The sequence below is a fragment of the Eumetopias jubatus genome, unplaced genomic scaffold (genome assembly GCF_037043125.1).
Source record: "Eumetopias jubatus isolate StellerSeaLion01/CBP00866 unplaced genomic scaffold, mEumJub1_p1.0 scaffold_9, whole genome shotgun sequence".
In the NCBI taxonomy this organism is placed as follows: Eukaryota; Metazoa; Chordata; class Mammalia; order Carnivora; family Otariidae; genus Eumetopias; species Eumetopias jubatus.
In genome coordinates, this window is record NW_028274815.1 from 76,893,288 (window position 1) to 76,914,015 (window position 20,728).

General features: G+C 45.2%; 1 protein-coding gene across 2 annotated transcripts in view; it reads left to right on the top strand.

Moving 5' to 3' along the window:
• The window catches only part of FER1L5 (fer-1 like family member 5), a 54,458-nt gene that overhangs the window by 12,574 nt on the left and 21,156 nt on the right, over window positions 1-20,728 (top strand). For both annotated transcript variants that reach the window (XM_028103795.2, XM_088026553.1), the window contains exons 11-19: window positions 772-887; window positions 1,119-1,242; window positions 1,682-1,734; window positions 2,937-3,005; window positions 6,221-6,264; window positions 6,357-6,439; window positions 6,517-6,611; window positions 7,584-7,712; window positions 9,418-9,595. In XM_028103795.2, the coding sequence (XP_027959596.1) occupies window positions 772-887; window positions 1,119-1,242; window positions 1,682-1,734; window positions 2,937-3,005; window positions 6,221-6,264; window positions 6,357-6,439; window positions 6,517-6,611; window positions 7,584-7,712; window positions 9,418-9,595 (891 nt within the window). The remainder of the gene's footprint in view (window positions 1-771; window positions 888-1,118; window positions 1,243-1,681; window positions 1,735-2,936; window positions 3,006-6,220; window positions 6,265-6,356; window positions 6,440-6,516; window positions 6,612-7,583; window positions 7,713-9,417; window positions 9,596-20,728) is intronic.

The window sequence follows — 20,728 nt, forward strand, 5'->3', positions numbered from 1 at the left end:
AGCACACGAGGGGAGACTATTAGAGGGTATGAATTATTTTCTGTATTTGATAATATTTATAATGATAACATCTTTCTCTTCAAAACTCAAGGCATCCCTTTGGGTCAAATGCTAAACTTTTATTGCAGCCTTGGTTTGAATTTCTATTTTTTGAGGCCAGTATTCAGAAACTAGCATTTGAGTAGAGCTTTCCACTGTAAGCATAACATACGATCTGGCCATAACATACATAGCAGGTTAAGGTTGGAGCTTAGGGTTGGGTAAAATGCTTGCCTCTCTCAGACCAGGAGAGTAACAACAACTGTGAGTTCCCAGGATGGGGAAGAGGGTTCTTTCTTTCCTAAAGGCAATGGCTGACAGCCTGCGGAGTGTATTAGCTTTGCTTACTGGTAGGAGTGACTCCCATTTTCCTCTGCTACTGTAGGGGAACCAGAATATATGAGACCCATTTCTTTTTTTTTTTTTTTTAAGATTTATTTATTTATTTATTTATTTGAGAGAGAGAGAGAGAGTGAGAGAGAGAGAGCCCAAGATGGGGCAGAGTTAGAGGGAGAAGCAGACTCTCTGCTGAGCAGGGAGCCCGATGCGGGACTCGATCCTGGGACTCCAGGATCATGACCTGAGCCGAAGGCAGTTGCTTACCCAACTGAGCCACCCAGGTGCCCTATGAAACCCATTTCCACACCCCTCTCCCACAGAAACTAAGACTGGTTTCAGGGAAGAAGGATGGAGACTAGAGGCCAGTCTCCCATGGGCCCTCTGCCCCTTCAGGTCACACACTCATGAGGAAATGGTTAGGCCTCTGCCAGCCGAATGAACCCAGCAGTGGTGTGAGAGGCTACCTGAAAGTCACCATCTGTGTCCTCGGTGTGGGAGACCAGGCTCTGGTGAGGTTGCCCCCGACACCCCAACAACATTTCTTACTGTGGCTGCTTTCATAGGGTGCCCCTGGCCCTCAGAGTGGCCACTGATCTTCACATGCTTTTATTTGCCTGCTGTGTCACTTGAGGGTTGTCCATCCCTCCCTGCTACCAAGTGGAAGGCCGAGAAGCCAAATCTGGTGGCCATGGCCATGACCATCCTATGACTCTACCCTGTCGGGTCTCTGGTCTCTGCAGGTAGATCAAAAGCTGCCCTATGGGGCTGATGACCCCACTACTCAGATCTTCAAGTCAACGGTGGTCCCGATCAACATGGCCTACTTACAGTTCTTCATCTACTGCGCAGAGGACCTTCATCTCAGTAACAGTCAGGATGGGGGGGGGAGTGACCCTGAGGTTCCCTACACAGTGGCACCCTGGATTCTCATGGGGCTTCCCTGTTCCATTTTGATGCGAACCTAAGATTCAGGGTGTGCGGGGGAGAGGACGAGACTGAAACCCACCAAGATTTGTTTCATGAAGACCCCGTAGATACTCTTTAAAATGGGTCACATGCCCCTGACCTGTCTTTGATGTCTGGATGCAGACTCCCGGTTCCCTATGCCAGCGCCCACCCCCGCTGCCATTATGGGCCATGACACATAGCGTGGAGATGGGGGAGGTCTGCCTGGGTGTGGGGGGGCACCACACCAGATGATGGCAGAGGGGTGTGACAGTCATTCTGTCATCTCACCTCTACATGTCCTCCCCTTAAAAAAAAATGCTGCTGTCTCAGAAATCTTGTAACTTCTTGTTCACAGAGAAACAGCACTTAGTGAGTCCTATGTTGGAGGTGGAGCTAATTGGGGAAAAGGTAAGTGTAGAAAGGGTCTGAGGGTTCGAGAAATTGTCACCTAGATAGTGTGTGGGGAAGGCTGGAGTTGGTGGGCAGGACCCCCGGATTCGGATGTCAATTCCCCCATCAGTGGGCCATGGCCCCACTGGACCAGGAAGTCTGTGAAGGTGGAGGCTGTGGCCAGTCACCCTGTCTCCCAGAGCCACGCACAGAGCCCTGCTTGGAGAGCAGGTGCCCACTGAAAGCCTAATGTATACGAAGGGTACGAATGAGTGAATGAAACAACATGCCCGCAAACAAACAATGCTGAAACAATCACTTTCTTTGGGCCTGGGATTCTTCATCTAGAAATTGAAGGTTCTGGGCAAGAGAGTTGCTGACATTCCATGATCCTCCATGAATAGAGAGTAGCATTTTCCAAAGTGTGTTGATGGATGTTCTGTGCAAAAAAAAAGGATCCCATGTTCAAATTTGGGGAATGCTGGGTTAAAGTTAAGTGGGTTTGTCTCAGAACTCATAAACCATTGTTTCCACCATATTCTACCTATTAGAAGCATCATTAAATCCAACCCACACATAAAGGGAGGGAGATTAGTGTCTACCTTTCAAAGGAAGCTGTACCAAAGGATTTGTGGACATATTTTAAAACCACCACACTGAAGGTGGTTTGGGTGCTCCAGGTCTAGGTGAGATGCTTTTGGGTGGTAGGTGGCACACAATTTTCAAAAATTTTAATATCTCTATGGTTTTCTAGTATGTATTAAAAAGTTTAACCAGTCCAACCAACCCTCGATTTCACTGACATGATTGCTTAGAATAGAGCCAGGTTTAAAAACAAAGTCAAGTGATGCTTTGGAAAGGGGTATGCCATTGTGTACTGCCATAGCCGACATGTTTTTTGCTCATTTTTCTGTTGGGATCATAGAGTTTATCTAACAAAATCTATGTGTATGCACTCATATACTAAAGTTAATAACCCTAGGACTATTTAAGAACAAAGTCAATTGAAAGATGATTTAAAAACAAATAGGGAATCTGGATCTGGGCAGATATACAAAGGACTGAAGTTGTAGCTGAAGAGAAGTTGTCAGTCTTTAGACCATTCCCATGGTCAGCCCTGTGCCAGAGACAGCGTCCATCTGTGGGCTGGGCTGGAAGGTGAGGTCAGTGGAGGGAGCAGGGGGCAGGCTGGCACCAACACTGCTCTGGAATGTTCCTAGCTCAAGACAAATGTGCTGACCCAGACCGAGAACCCAATATGGAACCAGATCCTGACCTTCCAGATTCAGGTATTGCTGTTCCATCCTTTTTTTTTTTTTTTTTTGAGAGAGAGAGAGCAGGGAGAGGGGCAGAGAGAGAGGGAGAGAGAGAATCCCACACTGAGTGTGGAGCCTGGAGCCTGGAGCCTGATGCAGGGCTTGATCTCACGACCCTGAGATCATGACTTGAGCTGAATCAAGAGTCGGATGCTTAACCGACTGAGCCACCCAGGCACCCCACGCTGTTCCATCTTGACCACCCTCCTCCCCCTGGCCCACAAACGGAAGGCAAGTTTGAGTGTCTAGGGGTGTGGATGGAAGGTAGGGGCCAAGAAGCATTGGGTGGGGACAGTGGGGGGCAGCGGGGAGTGGGGGTGAGATCTGCCTGATAGGGAACACGAGGAAGCCCAGGACAGATTTCAGAAAACTTACTTTATTTGTCCAGTATTAAAAAATGAGCGGGCCATACAACTGAACTTTCCCAAAAATTTAAACATGTCCTTTCACCTACATTACAAAACAAAACCAAAAAATCATTTAAATCTAAATTGTATTACGCATTTTCTTATCTTCTAGGCGAAGTGCCCTGAAGATAATTATAGCTCTTTGTTAATGGCCTAGAGGTATTGTGGGAACATAGTATATGGGCTACATGGAGTATGGGCTATTTGTTCCTACACTAAACGGCTCCAAGATGCTCTTCTTTGTGGGATTCTGTAGTCTGGTTTTTAGAGCTTTTTAGTCCTTCTCAGTCACCTATCATGAGTGTGGATGCCAGTCCTCTTAAAGCCCTGAGAGAGCCTTGATTGCCTTTTGACTCCATGCCAGGCTTCTGAGAACTGTGTGTAGAAAAAGAGTAGGAAATTCTGAGAGATAGCTTGAGCACTGTCATTAAGTATGAGTGTGTAGAACTTTGTGTGGCTTCTATTTGGCTACCCAGAGGGTGTTTCGCTTTCCTTATACCTTAAATTTGTGTGATGTAAAATCAGCTCGTGAACTCCTCTCTACTCTCCTGGGACCCTCTTCCTTGCTAGAAGCTTCCCTAGTCTGCCTCCTGGTGAGGCATCATCTTTAACCCATTCTTCATAATCCCTACCTTCCTGAGTAATTTTATAGACTCTTAAAGTATGAAGAGATTTTATTTTTTTAATTATTTTTTTAAAAGATTTTATTTATTTATTTGACAGAGAGAGAGTGAGAGCACAACCCAGGAAACAGAGGGAGAGGGAGAAGCAGGCTTCCCGCTGAGCAGGAAGCCCAATGCGGGGCTCGATCCCAGGACCCTGGGATTATGACCCGAGCCAAAGGCAGACACTCAACCGACTGAGCCACCCAGGTGCCCTAGGAAGAGATTTTTAAAGGGAGCCTAGTTTATCCTCCATCTTTGATCCCTCCCACCTGTCTCTGGCTGTGATGAGGCTCATGGCCAGGATCCTCAGATGCTCTGTGGATGCTCAGAGCCTCGAAAGTCCTCCCTCACGTTCAGCTGCCTTTAGGCTCAGAAACCAGTGGCACAGGCTGGGCCCTACTTCATCCCTGAAAGAGGCCTTCCAACATTTAAAGATGTCCAAACACCCCTTGGGCCCTCACCCATTTCCCACATAACACAGTCTCCTGGGCTGGAGCCATTTGGATGCAAGCCTGATAGTCACTAGCCCTGTGGAAATGCAGCAGGCAGATGTGACCCTCACTCTGAATGGTACGGTGACTACAGAGACAGTAGCATCTGAGGCCAGGCAGTCAGGGCCCCCACAAGGCAGGCTGCAGGGGAAGCTCTGCTGAAAATGGGTGTATGCCAGCTTACAATCCAAGGGCCCCAGGACAGGAGGGCAGTCAAGACAAGGAACTGGGAAAGGGGAAGAGAATTCTCAACAAGGTGGATGAAAAGATGGTTCAGCCATGAATGTGAATGTGGAGGATTTGTAATATTGGAAGACCTGGATGCCTTCCAGTGCCCGTCTCCCCACTTCTAGGGGGTCTTTCCTCCTTTCTTCTTAACCACTTGCTTAACTGGAAAGCCCTTTCCCTACTCTGCCCTGGCCCCCAGCTCCTTGGCAAGGGGAGAATGGACGAGTAGAATGGAGAATGGGAGGGACTCTCAGCCATGCCTCAGGAAGTGCTGTGAGAGAAGGGGCCCCAACTGGGAGGATTTGCGTCCCACTCAGGCCTCAACCCCAGCAGCTCTGTTTTACACACAGATTGGTTTTTGTTTTCATACTTGAGGGGACCCTGTGGCAGAGTGGAGATAAGAACCAGAAGCTTGGGTTCCAGTCGTGACTGCACCCCTGACTGTGGGACCCTGAACAAGTCCCTTTACCTCTCTGGGCCTCATTCCCCATCTGTAAATAGGGACAATCACACCCCTCCCTGGGTTGTGGCAGAGTCATTAGGAACTCTAAAGAGAGCTTTTAAAGAGAACTTGAGGAACTCAGTTTCTTGGTGCCTCGGTTTTCCTGTCTAGAAATGGGAATAACAGCACCCGGCTTATGGGGTTGTTGGGAGGAGTCACTCAGGTGATCCATGTAGATCATTCAGCACAGCCAGGGGACAACGGAAAGCCTTCCCACAACAGCAGCTACTATTATTTACTCTGGAGGGGATAGATGTCCTACTGTTAAAAGTTAACCTCTGGGATGCCTGGATGGCTCAGGCGGTTAGGTGTCTGCCTTTGGCTAGGGTCATGATCCTGGGGTCCTGGGATCGAGTTCCACGTCTGGTTCCTCCTTGCCCAGTGGGAGACCTGCTTCTCCCTCTGCCTGCCGCTCCCTCTGCTTGTGCTCTGTCTCTGACAAATAAATAAATAAATCTAAAAATAAATAAAATTAAAATAAAAGTTAACCACTAACCATGAAGAAGACATTTTAAGCCACAACCTCTGTGTGAGACGGTTGGTGACAGTGAAGGGTTGTGTGAGGACTGCAATCATTGAGCCCATGGTCAGGGTGGACTCAGGTCTCAGTCCTGAAGCTCATGCAATTAGGGGGCCATTTTAAGAATAAGAATACAAAGCAACCAGGGGACACAGTCGTAGGCCTCTCCCAGGGCTTTGCAAGGGACCCATGCAAGTGGGGAGGCCCACAGCCACAGGTCTATATGCTCCCATGGTAAATCCATCTTGGCTGTGGTGGCCGTGGCTTACTGGTGACTGAGCCAGGCCTTGGACCCAGACCCAGCTGCACTCAGTCTCTGTGAGGACCAGACCTTCCGGGCATGCACCCACCGTGGCTCTCGCTTTCCCCTTGCAGCTGCCCTGCCTCTCCAGCTACATCAAGTTCAGAGTCTTGGACTGGTGAGCCAGGGGTGGAGGCTGAAAAAGAAGCCGGGGAGGAGATAATCAGAGCTGGGCCAGCAGCTCAGCCTGCAGAATGTGTTTCTTTCCAGCCCCAAGAACAGTTGCCGGGATGAGATTGGGACCGTCAGCCTGTTCCTCAACCAGATCTCATCCACCGGAGCAGAAATAGAAGGCAAGCCATCCCCCCTGGCCCCTGCCTTCTGCCCCTCTACCACCCGGCCCTGCCCCCCTCACCCTCTTTTCTTGCAGGAACGTACTCTGGCTTCCTACCCTGTTTTGGCCCCAGCTTCCTGACTCTTCGTGGGGGTAAAAAGGCCCCTTTCAGGATCCAAGAAGAAGGCACTGTAAGCTTCTCATGACAGCTCTAGGGAACAGTGGAGGTAATACCAACCGTATGAAAGGCCCTGGGGCCTGGGAAGTGCCGGGGGAGGGCCCGACCCTGGTTTCTGTCCACCACGCTAGTACAGGACAAGTAACCAGCGTGTAAATGGCTATGTGTATATGGGACGTGTGTTGTGGCATGAGAAAGAAACGGAGAGCTCTGGGCGTTCACTGAGGAAGGAACACTGAGATGAAACGCCGGGTAAGATTTTCAGCAGGTGGAAAGGACATGGAGACAAAAAACAGCATAGGTAAATGTAGAAAGCACTGGGCTGTTAAAGACTGATTGATAAAGGCCTGGAAGCCAACTCCAATTGGCTTAAAAGATGGGAACTGGGCTGGGAAGAACTCTGAGTGAGGACTGAGTTGCAGGCACCGGGACCTCCATGCCATCAAGAGGCTCTCTCATTTACTCCATCTCTCAGCTCTGCTGCTCTTCAGCCTGGTCTGCTTTCTTTCCTACGGCAGTCAGGCCTCTCTGCGAACAAGTGGCCATCGGAGCCTCTAATAGGGAAGGCCAGAGGAGCATTCTAATTGGCTGCCTTATGTCATGTGTACTTCCGTTGGGCCAATCACGCTTGCCAAGGAGGTGGGGCATGCCCTGATTGGCCAGACTGGGAGCGCAAACACAGTAGTTATCAGAGCCCGCTCTACGAGCAGGAAGCGTTTGCGGGGAACAGGAACTTGGGGTTGACTAGTGAGTGGAATGCATGAAGAGGAGGAATGGGCCTCGGGGTATGGAAGAGGGGTCAGGGCCCAGAGGTTTCTGGGCACAGCCATGTCTTGGGTGTCTGTAATTCCGCCCCGGGATGGTGGTCAGCCCTAGGCAGGAAGTCACTAGACAACTCGGTCTTTGCTGCAGAGGCGTCAAGGGAGATTTATCTGCTTTTTTTCTCTCATTCCTTTTCTCGCCATTTTCCTTCCTGTTACCCTAGAATATTCCCGACCCTCTTAAGGATGGTTTAACTTATCGAGGCCGAGTCTTCCTGGAGTTACTCACCCACGTCTCCTCCCATCAAGACTTTAAGAGGAAGGATCTCTCCTCTGAAGTGACCAGTATAGAGGTAACTACAGGAAACAGGTAACCCAGGAAGAAAGAGCCCCTCTGCCCACCCGGCCGCAAGCTGAATGAGCTCCTGGGTGCCTGAGGATGTTTGGTCAATCTGCCTGAGTCTTTACTAAGCCCGTGTGAGGACTTCATGCTGTGCCAAATCCCGGGTGGTCAGGGACCCAGTAAATACAAGATAAAGCTTCTGTTTAAGAAATGTGCAATCTAGTTAAGGAGAAATGATCTTTTTTTTAAAGATTTTTTATTTTTTTATTAGAGAGAGAATGAGAGATAGAGAGCACGAGAGGGAAGAGGGTTGAGGGAGAAGCAGACTCCCTGCTGAGCAGGGAGCCCGATGTGGGACTCGATCCCGGGACTCCAGGATCATGACCTGAGCCGAAGGCAGTCGCTTAACCAACTGAGCCACCCAGGCGCCTGAGAAATGATCTTCTAAGGAGTTTATATTTCTTCCTATAGTCAGGGGAACACCACTGCTGCAGGAAGGGGCCGGGGGAACAGTGTTAAGAACAGCCATCCACTTATTTTTAAAAATGGGAATACAGCCATGGGAAGGAGAACCAGAGAGGAGGGAGCCGGTTCCCGAGAGAGACCCTTTGGAAACAGACTGATCAGAACCAAAGACCAAAAAGACATAAGAAGTGAGGCTAACTCCCCTAAGCTGATTCCCCTTTTCTGCCTCAGGTGGCAAGGTGGTCAGGGTGGCATCCATGCTCCCTGAAGGAGGAGCAGGTCTGGGGGAGGGAGACAACGAATCCCACCTTTGACATATGCTGGTGAGACGTCCGTGAAAATCAGTCCTGAAGGCTGTAGACAGATGGTGTGTCATCAGCACACCAGGATCTGAACATAGGGTTGTGAAGGAAATGCCTGGGAGGAGTAGGTGGGTAAAAGGATGCCACGGCCTAAGGCAGGTGGAGGAGGAGGAGGGGCTTGCAGAAGAGACTGGGGAAGAGTCTGCAAAGAGAACCACGGAGGCAGCCCCGCAAGGGGAGAGTTGCCAGGCGGCACAGGTGCAAGGGAGAAGTTGCAGACTGTGCATAGAGGCAAGTGCACAGAAACTTGGCTGGAAAGTGGAAGGAGACAAGATCAGATGGGGGCTCAACAGAGGCTCAGAGGGGAGGAGGAGGGTTATTTTTTATGACAGGGCAGACCTGAGCTAGTGAACAGACTGGGAGAGCACAAGAGGAGGGCAGGGGTTGGCCACAGAAATGAGATCGGCTGACGTGGTAGATGGAGGACCTCCAGCAGATGGGAGGCATGGTGGGAGGAGGCGGCTGGAGAAGGGCCCAGAGCAGATGTGTGTGCGTGTGCCACCTTCACCACACCCCTGCCCACACCAGATCTCATCAGGGGAGGGCGTTGAGGCAAAAAGGAGAGGGATAAGGTGGCCCAAGTCAGAGCCCAGCCTGACCCTCAGGGCCTTGGAGGGAGAAGCCTCCCTTTCAGGAAGGAAAGGAACCCCAGGTGGCTAGGAGGAGGGGACCAGGTGATAGAGGTCCTGGGAGGAATTACCCTTGAGCAGGAGTCAAGGCAGGACTTTGAGGGGGCACAGGTTCAAAGATGGTCCAGCTCACCCTGAAGAGAAGCAAAGATGGCTTTTGAAAGAAATAGGGCACCTCATCTTTGGCTCCCTGTCTGTCTCTAGAGCCTTGTTTATCCCTTGGCTTATGTACTGGGGATGTGGGGGGTTATTGTTTTAGAGGCACCATCACCGCCAGAAGTATGGGCTGTGTGTCATCTTCCTTTCCTGTACCATGATGCCCAGCTTTAAGGACCTGATCCAATTCGAGGTCAGCATTGGCCACTATGGAAACAAGATGGACCTGAATTACAAGCCTCTCGTCTCAACCACACAGTACAGCCCAGTGATATATGATGGTAATAGTCAGATACAACCCAAGAGTAGGGAGCATCCACTGCATGCCAGGCTCTGCGCTTGGCCCTTTTAAGGGTATTAGCTCATGGAAATTCATAGGCATTGTTAACCCACATGTCTCACATGAGGAAAATGAGCTTCAGGGAGGTGAAGTCACCTGCCAAACATTGCACAGTTAGTGGGTGGTGAGCCCACGACAAGAGTTGAAAGTAGGCGTTCACTCCAAGTTCTCCTCTATGCTACATTCCACACTACAACTTCCCCAGCCCCATCTTCTTCCCTACTACTCTGAACCATCCCTGATCCATCCATTCAGCCATCTGCTGGTACTCATGTGCCCACCTGCTATCCATCCATTAATCTACCCATCCACCCTTTCATCCATTCAACTCCTACCCATCCACTGACCCAAACACTCAACCAACCTCCCATCCATCCATTCATCCATTCATCCAATATATACTTATTAAACACCTATACCAGGTTGTATAGAGTAGCAGTTCTCAAAGTGCAGTCCCTGGGCCGGGCATCACCATCACCTGGGAACCTTTCGAAATGCAGATTTGAGGGGCATCTGGGTGGCTCAGTTGGTTAAGCATCGGACTCTTTTTTTTTTTTTTTAAGATTTTATTTATTTGACAGAGAGACAGCGAGAGAGGGAACACAAGCAGGGGGAGTGGGAGAGGGAGAAGCAGGCCTCCCGCCGAGCAGGGAGCCTGATGCGGGGTTCGATCCCAGGACCCTGAGATCATGACCTGAGCTGAAGGCAATCGCCCAACCAACTGAGCCACCCAGACACCCCAAGCATCGGACTCTTGATTTCGGCTCAGGTCATGGTCTCAGGGTAGTGAGATGGAGTCCAGCATCGGGCTCTGTGCTGAGCAGGGAGCCTGCTTAAGATTCTCTCTCTCCCTCTCCCTCTGCCCCTTCTCCCCACCCCTCCCCTGCTCATGTGTGCTCTCTCTCTTAAAAAAATGCAGATTCTTGGCCCCAGCTCAGTCCTTACAGAATCAGAAAACCTGGGGATGGTGGCCCGCAATCTGTGTTTTCACAAGGCCACCAGGAGATTTAGATGCATGCTAGAGTTTGAGAACCGCTGCTCTCAACTTCCTCTTCAACAGCTTCCTAATTTCATTGCCTCTTGAGAGCCTTTCCGTGCATCCCACTCCCCTGGATTTTTAAGAACAGCTCTTTATTGATATAGAATTCACACACCATACAACTCATTCTTGTAAAGTATGTAATTCAGTAGTTTTTAGTGTATTCACAGAATTGGGCAACCATCACCACGGTCAATTCTAGAACATTTTTATCACTCCAAAAAGAAACCCTGTACCCACTTGCAATCACTCTCTATTTCTCCCCTGCATCCCCGGCCTCAGGCAACCATTAATCTACTTTCTGTCTCTATGGAGTTTCCTATTCTGGATATTTTATCATACACTTAGATTCACAATATGTGGTCCTTGGTGTCTGGCTTCTTTCACTTAGCCTAACGTTCTACTTGTTTTTAAATTATGAAATATACACAAAAAATATATTAAATGTATATATAGTTTAAAGATGAATAAAATGAGTACCCCAGAACTCACCACCCAGCTTAAAAGATAGAAAATTGTCAGCATCTTAAAAGTTCCCTGTATGTTCTTCCCAGACCCATTTACTCAAGAAATAACCACAATCCTGACCCTCATGGTAATTACTCCCTTCCTTTACTTTTCAATTTTTACCATCAATGTATGCAACCCTAAACAGCATACTATATTTTGCATTTTATACAAATGGAACTTTTCAGTCTGTATTCATCTGTTTTCCATCTTTTCCTCAATATTAGTTTTTTTTTATGTTGGTATGTGTAGCTGAAGTTCATTTTCACTTCTGTATATATTCTACTGTATGATTATAGCACCAATTATGTGGTATATTGAGACACTTGGGACTTATCTTTTTTTCCTATTATAATAATTGTGTTATAAACATTCTTGTTCATGTCTCCTGGTCTCAAGTGCAAGACTTCTTCCAAATTATATACCCTGAAGTGAAAGAGGAATTCAAAGCAAAAGAAATTATACCAAATTACACTCTCATCAGCTCGATATGAGAATTTCTTTTTCTCTTCCTTCTCGCCAGTTCTTGATGTTGCCCAGCCTTTTAATTTTTGCCAATGGTGGATGTAAGATGGTATCTTATGAGATCTTGATATGTATTTTCCTGATTACAAATGGAGGTTGGGCATCTTTTCGTATGTTTACAAACTTTTGTTTTTTCTCATCTGTAAAAAGCCTATCAATATGGGGCGCCTGGGTGGCTCAGTTGGTAAAGCGACTGCCTTCAGCTCAGGTAATGATCCTGGAGTCCCAGGATCGAGTTCCAGGATGGAGTCCCGCATCGGGCTCCCTGCTCAGTGGGGAGTCTGCTTTTCCCTCTGACCCTCCCCCTTCTCATGTGCTCTCTCTCTCTCATTATCTCTCTCTCAAATAAATAAATAAAATCTTTTAAAAAAAAGCCTATCAATATATTTTATCCATCATTCTATTTGGCTGTCTTTTTTTTTTTTTTAAAAGATTTATTTATTTATTTATTTATTTGACAGAGAGGGAACCCAAGCAGGGGGAGTGGGAGAGAGAGAAGCAGGCTTCCCGCAGAGCAGGGAGCCCAGTGCGGGGCTCAATCCCAGGACCTGGGATCATGACCTAAGCAGAAGGCAGTCACTTAATGACTGAGCCACCCAGGTGCCCCTATTTGGCTGTCTTTTGCTTACTGGCTTGTATATTATTTTTCTGGGAATGATCTTTTGTTAGATGGGTGTATCGTAAATACCTTCCCTAAGTTTGGGGCTTTTCATCTTCATCTTAATGACAACTTTTTATTTTTTTTTTATTAAGGTCTTATTTGCAAACAATAAAATGCACATATTTTAAGTGTACAGTTTGATGAATTATGGCAAATACACCCATGTAACCACCATGGGAAGAAAGTTCCATCACCCCAGAAAGCTGCCATTTGCCCCCTTTCAGTCAGTCTCCCCAACCCCCAGGTCAGTCATTGTTGTGTTGTCTATCACTATAGATTTGTTTTGCTTTTCCTACAACTTCATGTAAATGAAATCAGACATATGATTCTTTCTTTTTCTACAGGTTGTTTGGCTCAGCAGAGTGTTTTAGGAATTCACCCATGTTGTTTCATGGATAAGTGTTTTGTTCCTCTTTATTTCTGATAGTACTTCATCATGTGGATATGACAGTTTATTTACCCATCCTTCTGTTCATGGACATTTAGACTGATTCAACTTTTGGAGTATTATGAATAAAGCTGCTGTGAACCTTCTTGTACAAGTCTCTCTATGGACATGTGCTTGCATTTCTCTTGAGTACATACCTCAGAGTGGAATTTAGGTTTTATTTATTTATTTTAAAGATTTTATTTGTTTATTTGACACAGAGAGCGAGAGTACAAGCAGGGGGAGCAGCAGGGAGAGGGAGAAACACACTCCCACTGAGCAGAGAGCCCGACTAGGGCTTGATTCCAGGACCCTGGGATCATGACCTGAGCTGAAGGCAGACGCTTAACCGATTGAGCCACCTAGGCGCCCCGAAATTTGGGTTTTAAAGGAAACAGCTAACATTCTTCCAAAGCATTTGTACCATTTTACACCCGCACAGCAGTGTTTGAGATTTGTACTTGCCCCACATCCTTGCCAACTTTGGTATTGTTGGTCTTTTTCATTTGAGTCATTCTAGTGGGTATAACATTGTCCGTAATTGTAATTTTAATTTCCATTTCTCTAATCAGTAGTGATCCTGAGCGTCTTTTCATACTCATATATATTTCTATAGTGAAGGCACTGCTCAAGTTTTTTGCCAGTCTTTCAATGAGTTGTTTATCTTTTTACATAGCATTCCAGTTCTTTTACATTTTGGATACAATCCTTTGTCAAATCTGTTTTGCTAATATTTTCCACTCTGTGGCTTGACTTTTCAATTTCCAAACAGTGTCTTTTGAAGATCAAAAGTTTCTAATTTTGATGAAGGAAATAAATTCTAATTTTGAGGGGCACCTGGCTGGCTCAGTCACAAGAGCATGCAACTCTTGATCTTGGGGTTGTGAGTTTGAGTCCCATATTGGGTGTAGAGCTTACTTAAAAATTAATTCTAATTTTGATGAAATCAAATTTGTTGATTATCCTTTCTTTTATAGTAGTACATTATTTGGTCCAAGAAATATTGTCTACCCCAAGATCATAAAGATACTCTCCTGTGTTTCATTCTACAAGCTTTATAATTTATTTTATTTATTTATTTATTTATTAAATTTTATTTATTTGACATAGAGAGAGACAGAGAGAGAGGGAACACAAGCTGGGGGAGTAGGAGAGGGAGAAGCAGGCTTTCTGCTGAGCAGGGAGCCCGATGGGGGCCTCGATCCCAGGACGCTGGGATCATGGCCTGAGCTGAAGGCAGACGCTTAACCGTCTGAGCCACCCAGGCGCCCCACAAGCTTTATAATTTAAAAAAGTTTTTTAGAAGATTTTATTTATTTATTTGACACACACAGAGAGAGAGACACAAGCAGGGGGAGCAGGAGAGGGAGAAGCAGGCTCCCTGCTGAGCAAGGAGCCCAGTGAGGGGCTCCGATCCCAGGACCCTTGGATCATGACCTGAGCCGAAGGCAGACACTTAACAACTGAGCCACCCAGGCACCCCTAAAATATTTTTAAAGTTTATTTATTTTTAAGTAATCTCCACACCCAACGTGGGGTTCAAACTCACGAGCCTAAGACCAAGAGTCTCATGCTCCTCTAAGCCAGCCAGGCGCCCCCAAACTTTATAATTTTAGCTTCTTTGTTTAGGTTTATGATCTAATCTGACTTGATTTTTATATATGGTATGAGGGAAGGGTCAGATTCTTTCTTCTATAAAGATAACTAATTCAGCACCATTTGCTGAAAAGACTTCATTCCCACTTAGAATTGCTTTGATACTTTATTGAAAATTGATTAACCATATATTGTGGGTCTCTTTCTAGAATTTCTTTTTTTAAAAGATTTTATTTACTTATTTATTTAAGGGGGGGAGGAGTAGAGGGAGAGGGACAGGCCGACTCTGTGCTGAGGACAGAGCCCAGTGTGGGGCTCGATCTCACCACCCTGAGCCAAAGTCCAGTTAGACGCTCAACCACCTGAGCCACCCAGGCGCCCCTAGAATCTCTATTCTGTTCCATAGATCTGTTTGTCTATCTTTAATGCCAATATCACACCATCTTGATTACTATAGCTCTAAAGCAAGTCTTGAAATCAGGTAGTGTAAGTCCTCCAATTTTGTTGTTCTTTAACAAAATAATACAATTTCTGGCTATTCTGGTTCCTTTCCATTTTCATGTGAATTTTAGCATCCACTCAATAGTTTCTACAAAAAGCCTGCTGAAATTTTCCTGTCTTCTTTTGTTCTAATCCAGTGTTTTTTTATTTGTTTCATTTTGTTTTTAGTATTGCAGTCAGCCTCCTCTATGGCTCTACGTCTGTGAATTAGTTGTAGTGGTTGCTCAAGGGATTGAAATATTGATCTTTAACCTGTCATAGTCTACCTTGAGTTAATATTATAATCACTTCACATATGATAATATATTACACATATTCACATATAATTGTTACATATAATATAAAGTGCAATTATAATAGTATAATTGGATTTTCACCTTTGTTATACATTCTAGAGTTGGTTTGCCAATATTTTGTTTAGGATTTTTGCATCTATATGAATAAGATAAATCTAATTTTCTTTCTTATAGTGTCCTCATTTGGTTTTAATATCAAAGTTATGCTAGCCTCATGAAATTGAGGACCATTTCCTCTTTTTACTTGCTGTGAGTATTTGGGTAAGACTGTAATCATCCATTCCTTGAAAGTTTGATAGGGCTCACCTCTAAATGTAAGCCTGGTGGGTTTTTTAATGCAGTGATTTAAATATGGATTTATTTTAATTAGTCAGCTTTTCTATTTATTTTTTTAAGTCAATTTTGGTAGGTTTAACTCATCTAGGAATTTATAAATTTCATTGAAGTTTTCACATTTTCAGCATAAAATTGTTCATAGTATCTTTAAAATTTTTTTATTGTGGCAAAATAGACATAACATAAAATATACCATTTTAGCCATTTCTAAATGTACAGTTCGTGGAATTAAGTACATTCACCATGTTGTATAACTATCACCTCTATTGCTAGAGTGATTTCATCATCCCAAACAGAAACTCTACCCATTAGGCAATAAATTCCCTTGTCCCCTGGAATCCTCTATTCTACTTTTTGTCTCTCTGAATTTGCCTGTACCTCATATATGTGGATTCATGTAATATGTGTCCTTTGTGTCTGGCTTATTTTATTTAGCATAATGTTTTCAAGGTTCATCCATCTGACAGCATGTGTCAGAACTACATTCCTTTTTATGGCTGAATGATATCCCATTGTATGTACGTATCATATTTTGTATATCCGTTCATCTGTTGATGGACACTTGGGTTGTTTCCACCTTTTGGCTATTGTGAATAATGCTGCTTATGACCATCAGTGTACACATACCTGTTTGAGTCCTTGTTTTTAATTATTTGTGGTATATGCCTAGGAGTGGAATCACTGCATCACATGTTATTCTTTTTAACTTTTTTGAGGTACCATCAAACTATTTTCCACCATAGTTTCTTTTTTTTAAGATTTTATTTATTTTTAGGGACGCCTGGGTGGCTCAGTCGTTAGGCAGCTGCCTTCAGCTCAGGTCATGATTCTAGCGTCCTGGGATCAAGCCCCGCATCGGGCTCCCTGCTCCACGGGAAGCCTGCTTCTCCCTCTCTCACTCCCCCTGCTTGTGTTCCCTCTCTCGCTGTGTCTCTCTGTCAAATAAATAAATAAATAAAATCTTTAAAAAAAATTTTATTTTTATTTTAGAGAGACAGAGAGCACGAGGAGCAGGGGAAAAAGCAGAGGGAGAGGGAGAAGCAGACTCCCCGCGGAGCAGGGAGCCCCATGCAGGGCTCGATCCCAGAACCCTGGGATCATGACCTGAGCCGAAGGCAGACGCTTAATGACTGAGTCACCCAGGTGCCCCGTGCTGATCATTTTCTTGTTTGTACTCAGCATCTCCAGCAAGGAGAGACTGCATGCTCTGCTCTAGATCAAGCTTCATTCTTGCCCTTCCTTGCTCTATTCTATATCTCAGGGCCGAACACCTGCAAACTACATTTCCCAGCTTCCCATGCCAGCTGATTAAAGGGCAGATGTCATTCTGTTCTATCTCCCCACCTCTTTACTCGGTCTCTCTGCCTCTCCTTCTCCCTCCTTCCTGCCACCGATTCAGGAGGCATCTCTGGAGGTAGCTACAGGCCTTCAGAGACCCCAGCTTTCGCTGGCCACTCCTCCATGGTTCCAGCCTTGGCCAAGCAGCCCCCCTGCAGTGCGACTGCTGGTTGGGCGTCACCTTCTTGGTGGCTCCAGCATCCTGTGCAGCTACCTGGATGGCACAGCTCTGATGGTGCGCCTGTCTGTGGTCACACCACTGCCTGACTTTTGTTCCCCAGCCCCTAGAAACAGTAGTTTCTTCCTCCTGTTACTAATCTCTGAGGAAGCTCACTTCCCCACCCCACCTTTTTATTTTAGGTAGGCTCAGCATGGAACCCAGAACAGGGCTTGAACTCACGACCCTGAGATCAAGACCTGAGCTGAGATCCAGTTGGACCTTAACTGACTGAGCCACCCAGGCGTCCCCTCACTTTCCCTTTTTTGATCTCTTGGCCCTTTCAACACATTTTCTCTATTAAATCCCCTCTATGTCAAATATCTACCATGGTCTTTTTCTTTTTCTGGCTGTACCCTGACTGATAATCCTCCATAAATGTTGTACCACTCAACACTCCACCAGCAACGTCTGAGAGCCTCAAAATCTGGTATAAACTTCTGGATTTTTATCAGTCCGGTAAGTGAAAAATGGTATTTCAGTGTAGTTTTAATTTGTATTTCTCTCATTATAAATGAGGTTGGTATCTTTTCGTATGTTTAAAAGTCATTTGCATTTCCCTTTAATTGCCTGTTTATATAATTTTCTCTTTTATTCTCTTGAGATACTAGTCATTTTCTTATTGATTTCTAGGACACTTCATATTTGAGGGAGATTAGGCCCTTATGATATGAGCTGTACGTATATTTCCCATGTTTGTCTCCTATCTTTGTTTATGATGTTTGGGTTTTTTTTTTCCCATGAAGACTTATTTTTCAATGTACTTAAACTACTTTTATGGCTTCTGGCTTTTTGAGTCATAATTAGAAAGGTCCTTTCCACTCCAAATATATGAAGGAATTCTCTCATGTTTTGCTCTAGAAGTTTGTGGCTTCTTAAAGTTTCATAACCAATACCTTCTCTCTTTCTGATATTTTTTTCTCTGTAAATCTCTTGATCTTTCTGTCCAGCTGCCCAAATATCCTTTATCTTGCAAGTCTACTGACTTCACCAGGATATGTTGAAGTGTTGATCCTTTGGGGTCAGTTGTCCCTGGCACGTGTTGTACTCTTTCATGGGTAGATTCGAATCTTCTCTTATTTTGTTAATAATTTATTTGGTGGTATAATTTTTTTCACAGTTTTTAAATTGGGTTGTCTGTCTTCTTATTTTGGGGTGGTAAGAGTTCTTTATATATGCCAGATACAAGTGTTTTATCAGATACATGATTTGCAAATAGTCTGTGGCTCATCTTTTCATTTTCTTAATGGTGTCTTTGAAGTGCGAACATTTTAAATTTAGATGAAATACAACTTTTTTTTCTTTTATGGTGTCATATCTAAGATCTCTTTGCCTAACCCAAGGTCATGAATATTTTTCTCCTATCTTCAAAAAGTTTTACAGTTTTAGTTCTTATATTTAGTTGTATGATCCATTTTGAATTAATTTGCATGCGACTAGTTCAATTTTTCAAGCACCATTTGTTTAAAAGACTATCTCTTTCCCATGTGGGTTTTCTTAAATTGCATTTTTAAATATTCTGTGCCATGGTATAGGTTTTCTACTTTAGGGGCCCCATTTTTGGGCTTAACAATTTTCCTTGGTCTTCTTTATCCATCAGCTTTTCCCTGATCCTTTGTGACTCTCTATTTCCATTTTATTTTGGTCACTTCTCTTATTTCTGTCCTTATTTCTATGCCTCTCCCTGAGTTGTCTGCAGGGTCTAATCTCCCTTGGGCTTCTTTTTGTGTTGTCTTCCTTTCTAGGGTGTTTTTGGTTTTGCTTCTACTTTTTTTCTGTGTTTTGCCAGCTCACATTTCCTCATCTGTACCCAGAGTTCGTTCTGGGAGAGTATTTTTGCTGGCCCTTTCCGCACTCTGCTCCCATCAAGCTGTGCTCCCAGCTGTCTGCCTTGCTCCAAGCTTCCCCGCAGGTGACCTCTGTTACACTTCACCCCTTCCTGCTTCAGCTCTGGACGGCAATCGTAGTTGCTTTTGGCAGTCCTTATGTGTATTTTGAGTCTACAGATTATATCTGTCTCCTTGTTTTGCTGAAAATGGAGTGTGCCAGCCAAGAGTAAAAGAAGAAAATTGCCATCTTGTATCCGCACGTTCATATCTGAGAACCCCAGTCCTGGATCTCTGCTTATTTATCATTCTAATGACTCACTCAGTACCAGAGCCTGAAACTGGTGTCTTCCAACGATTCTAGAAAATCATAAGATATTTTCACTTCATGGGGCGCCTGGGTGGCTCAGTCGGTGAAGCAACTGCCTTCAGCTCAGGTCATGATCCCAGGGTCCTGGGATCAAGTCCCACATCGGGCTCTCCACTCAGAGGTGAGTCTGCTTCTCCCTCTCCCTCTGTGATCTCTCTCGCTTTCACTGTCAAATAAATAAATAAAATCTTTTAAAAAAAAGATATTTTCACTTCGACAATTATTTCTTCCCCTTGTCTCTTATGGCTCCTCTTCAAACTCACTCTATCCTCTGTGGGACTCCTCATTCTGTTCTTCATATTTTTAAATCTCTCGTCCATATTTGTCATCTCTCTGAGCTGTATTCTGCATAATTTCTTCTAGATCTTCTTGGAAGGGCCTTAGGTAACCACTCTGAAAATTTTTGGCAGCTCCTTATCCCTATTCCCTGCTTCATTCCTTTCCGTAGTATTTTCCACCATTTGACACACGGTATTTTAAGTATCTTGTCTCCACTATCTTTTTTCATTCTTAAGTAAACTTTTTTTTTTACGGTTTTATTTATTTGAGAGAGAGAGCAAGCGTGCACACACGCGCGTGCGCATGAGTGGGGGAGGGGCAGAGGGAGAAGGACAAGCAGATTCCCCGCTGAGTAGTAAGCCCATGCTTGGCTCGATCCCAGGACCCCGAGATCATGACCTGAGCTGAAGGCAGATGCTTAACTGACTGAGCCACCCAGGCCCCCCTGTACTTTTTTTTTTTTTTAAGATTTTACTTATTTGCCAGAGAGAGAGAGCACAAGCAGAGGGAGTGGCAGGCAGAGGAAGAGGGAGAAGCAGACTCCCTGCTGAGCAGGGAGCCTGATGTGGGGCTTGATCCCAGGACCCTGGGATCATGACCTGAGCCGAAGGCAGACGCTTAATGACTGAGCCACCCAGGTGCCCCGTGTCTGGCTTCTTTTTGCCTACCATTTCGTGAAATGGAAACACAAACCTAAATGTTGTTGGGCATGGCTCTAGCTCATTCTCGTTGCTGTATAGTATTCCACTGGGCAAATATACCATAATTTATTTTTCCCTTCTACTACTGAGGGAGATTTTGGTGGTTTCCAGTTTTGGACTATTACAAATAGTGCTGCCATGAACATTTACTACATGTCTTTGGATAATGTCATGACACCTTTCGGTTGGGTGTGTACCTGGAAACAGAGCTGCGGGGCTAGAGAGTGTTTGTCTTGGTTCTGAGCTGCTCGTTTTCTTGGAACTGAAGGAAACCTTTGGGACTTTAGACTGAAGTTAAAGAAATGCTTCAGAGAGAATTTCTTTGCTTCCTCCAGTTACCTGGGGCACTGCCAACCAAAGACCATTTTAAATTTTCCCCAGACTACACAGGTGATATGAATGCAGAATACAACCTGCATGAGGCCCCATTTGCAGTTATAAATGTTTAGGAGAAT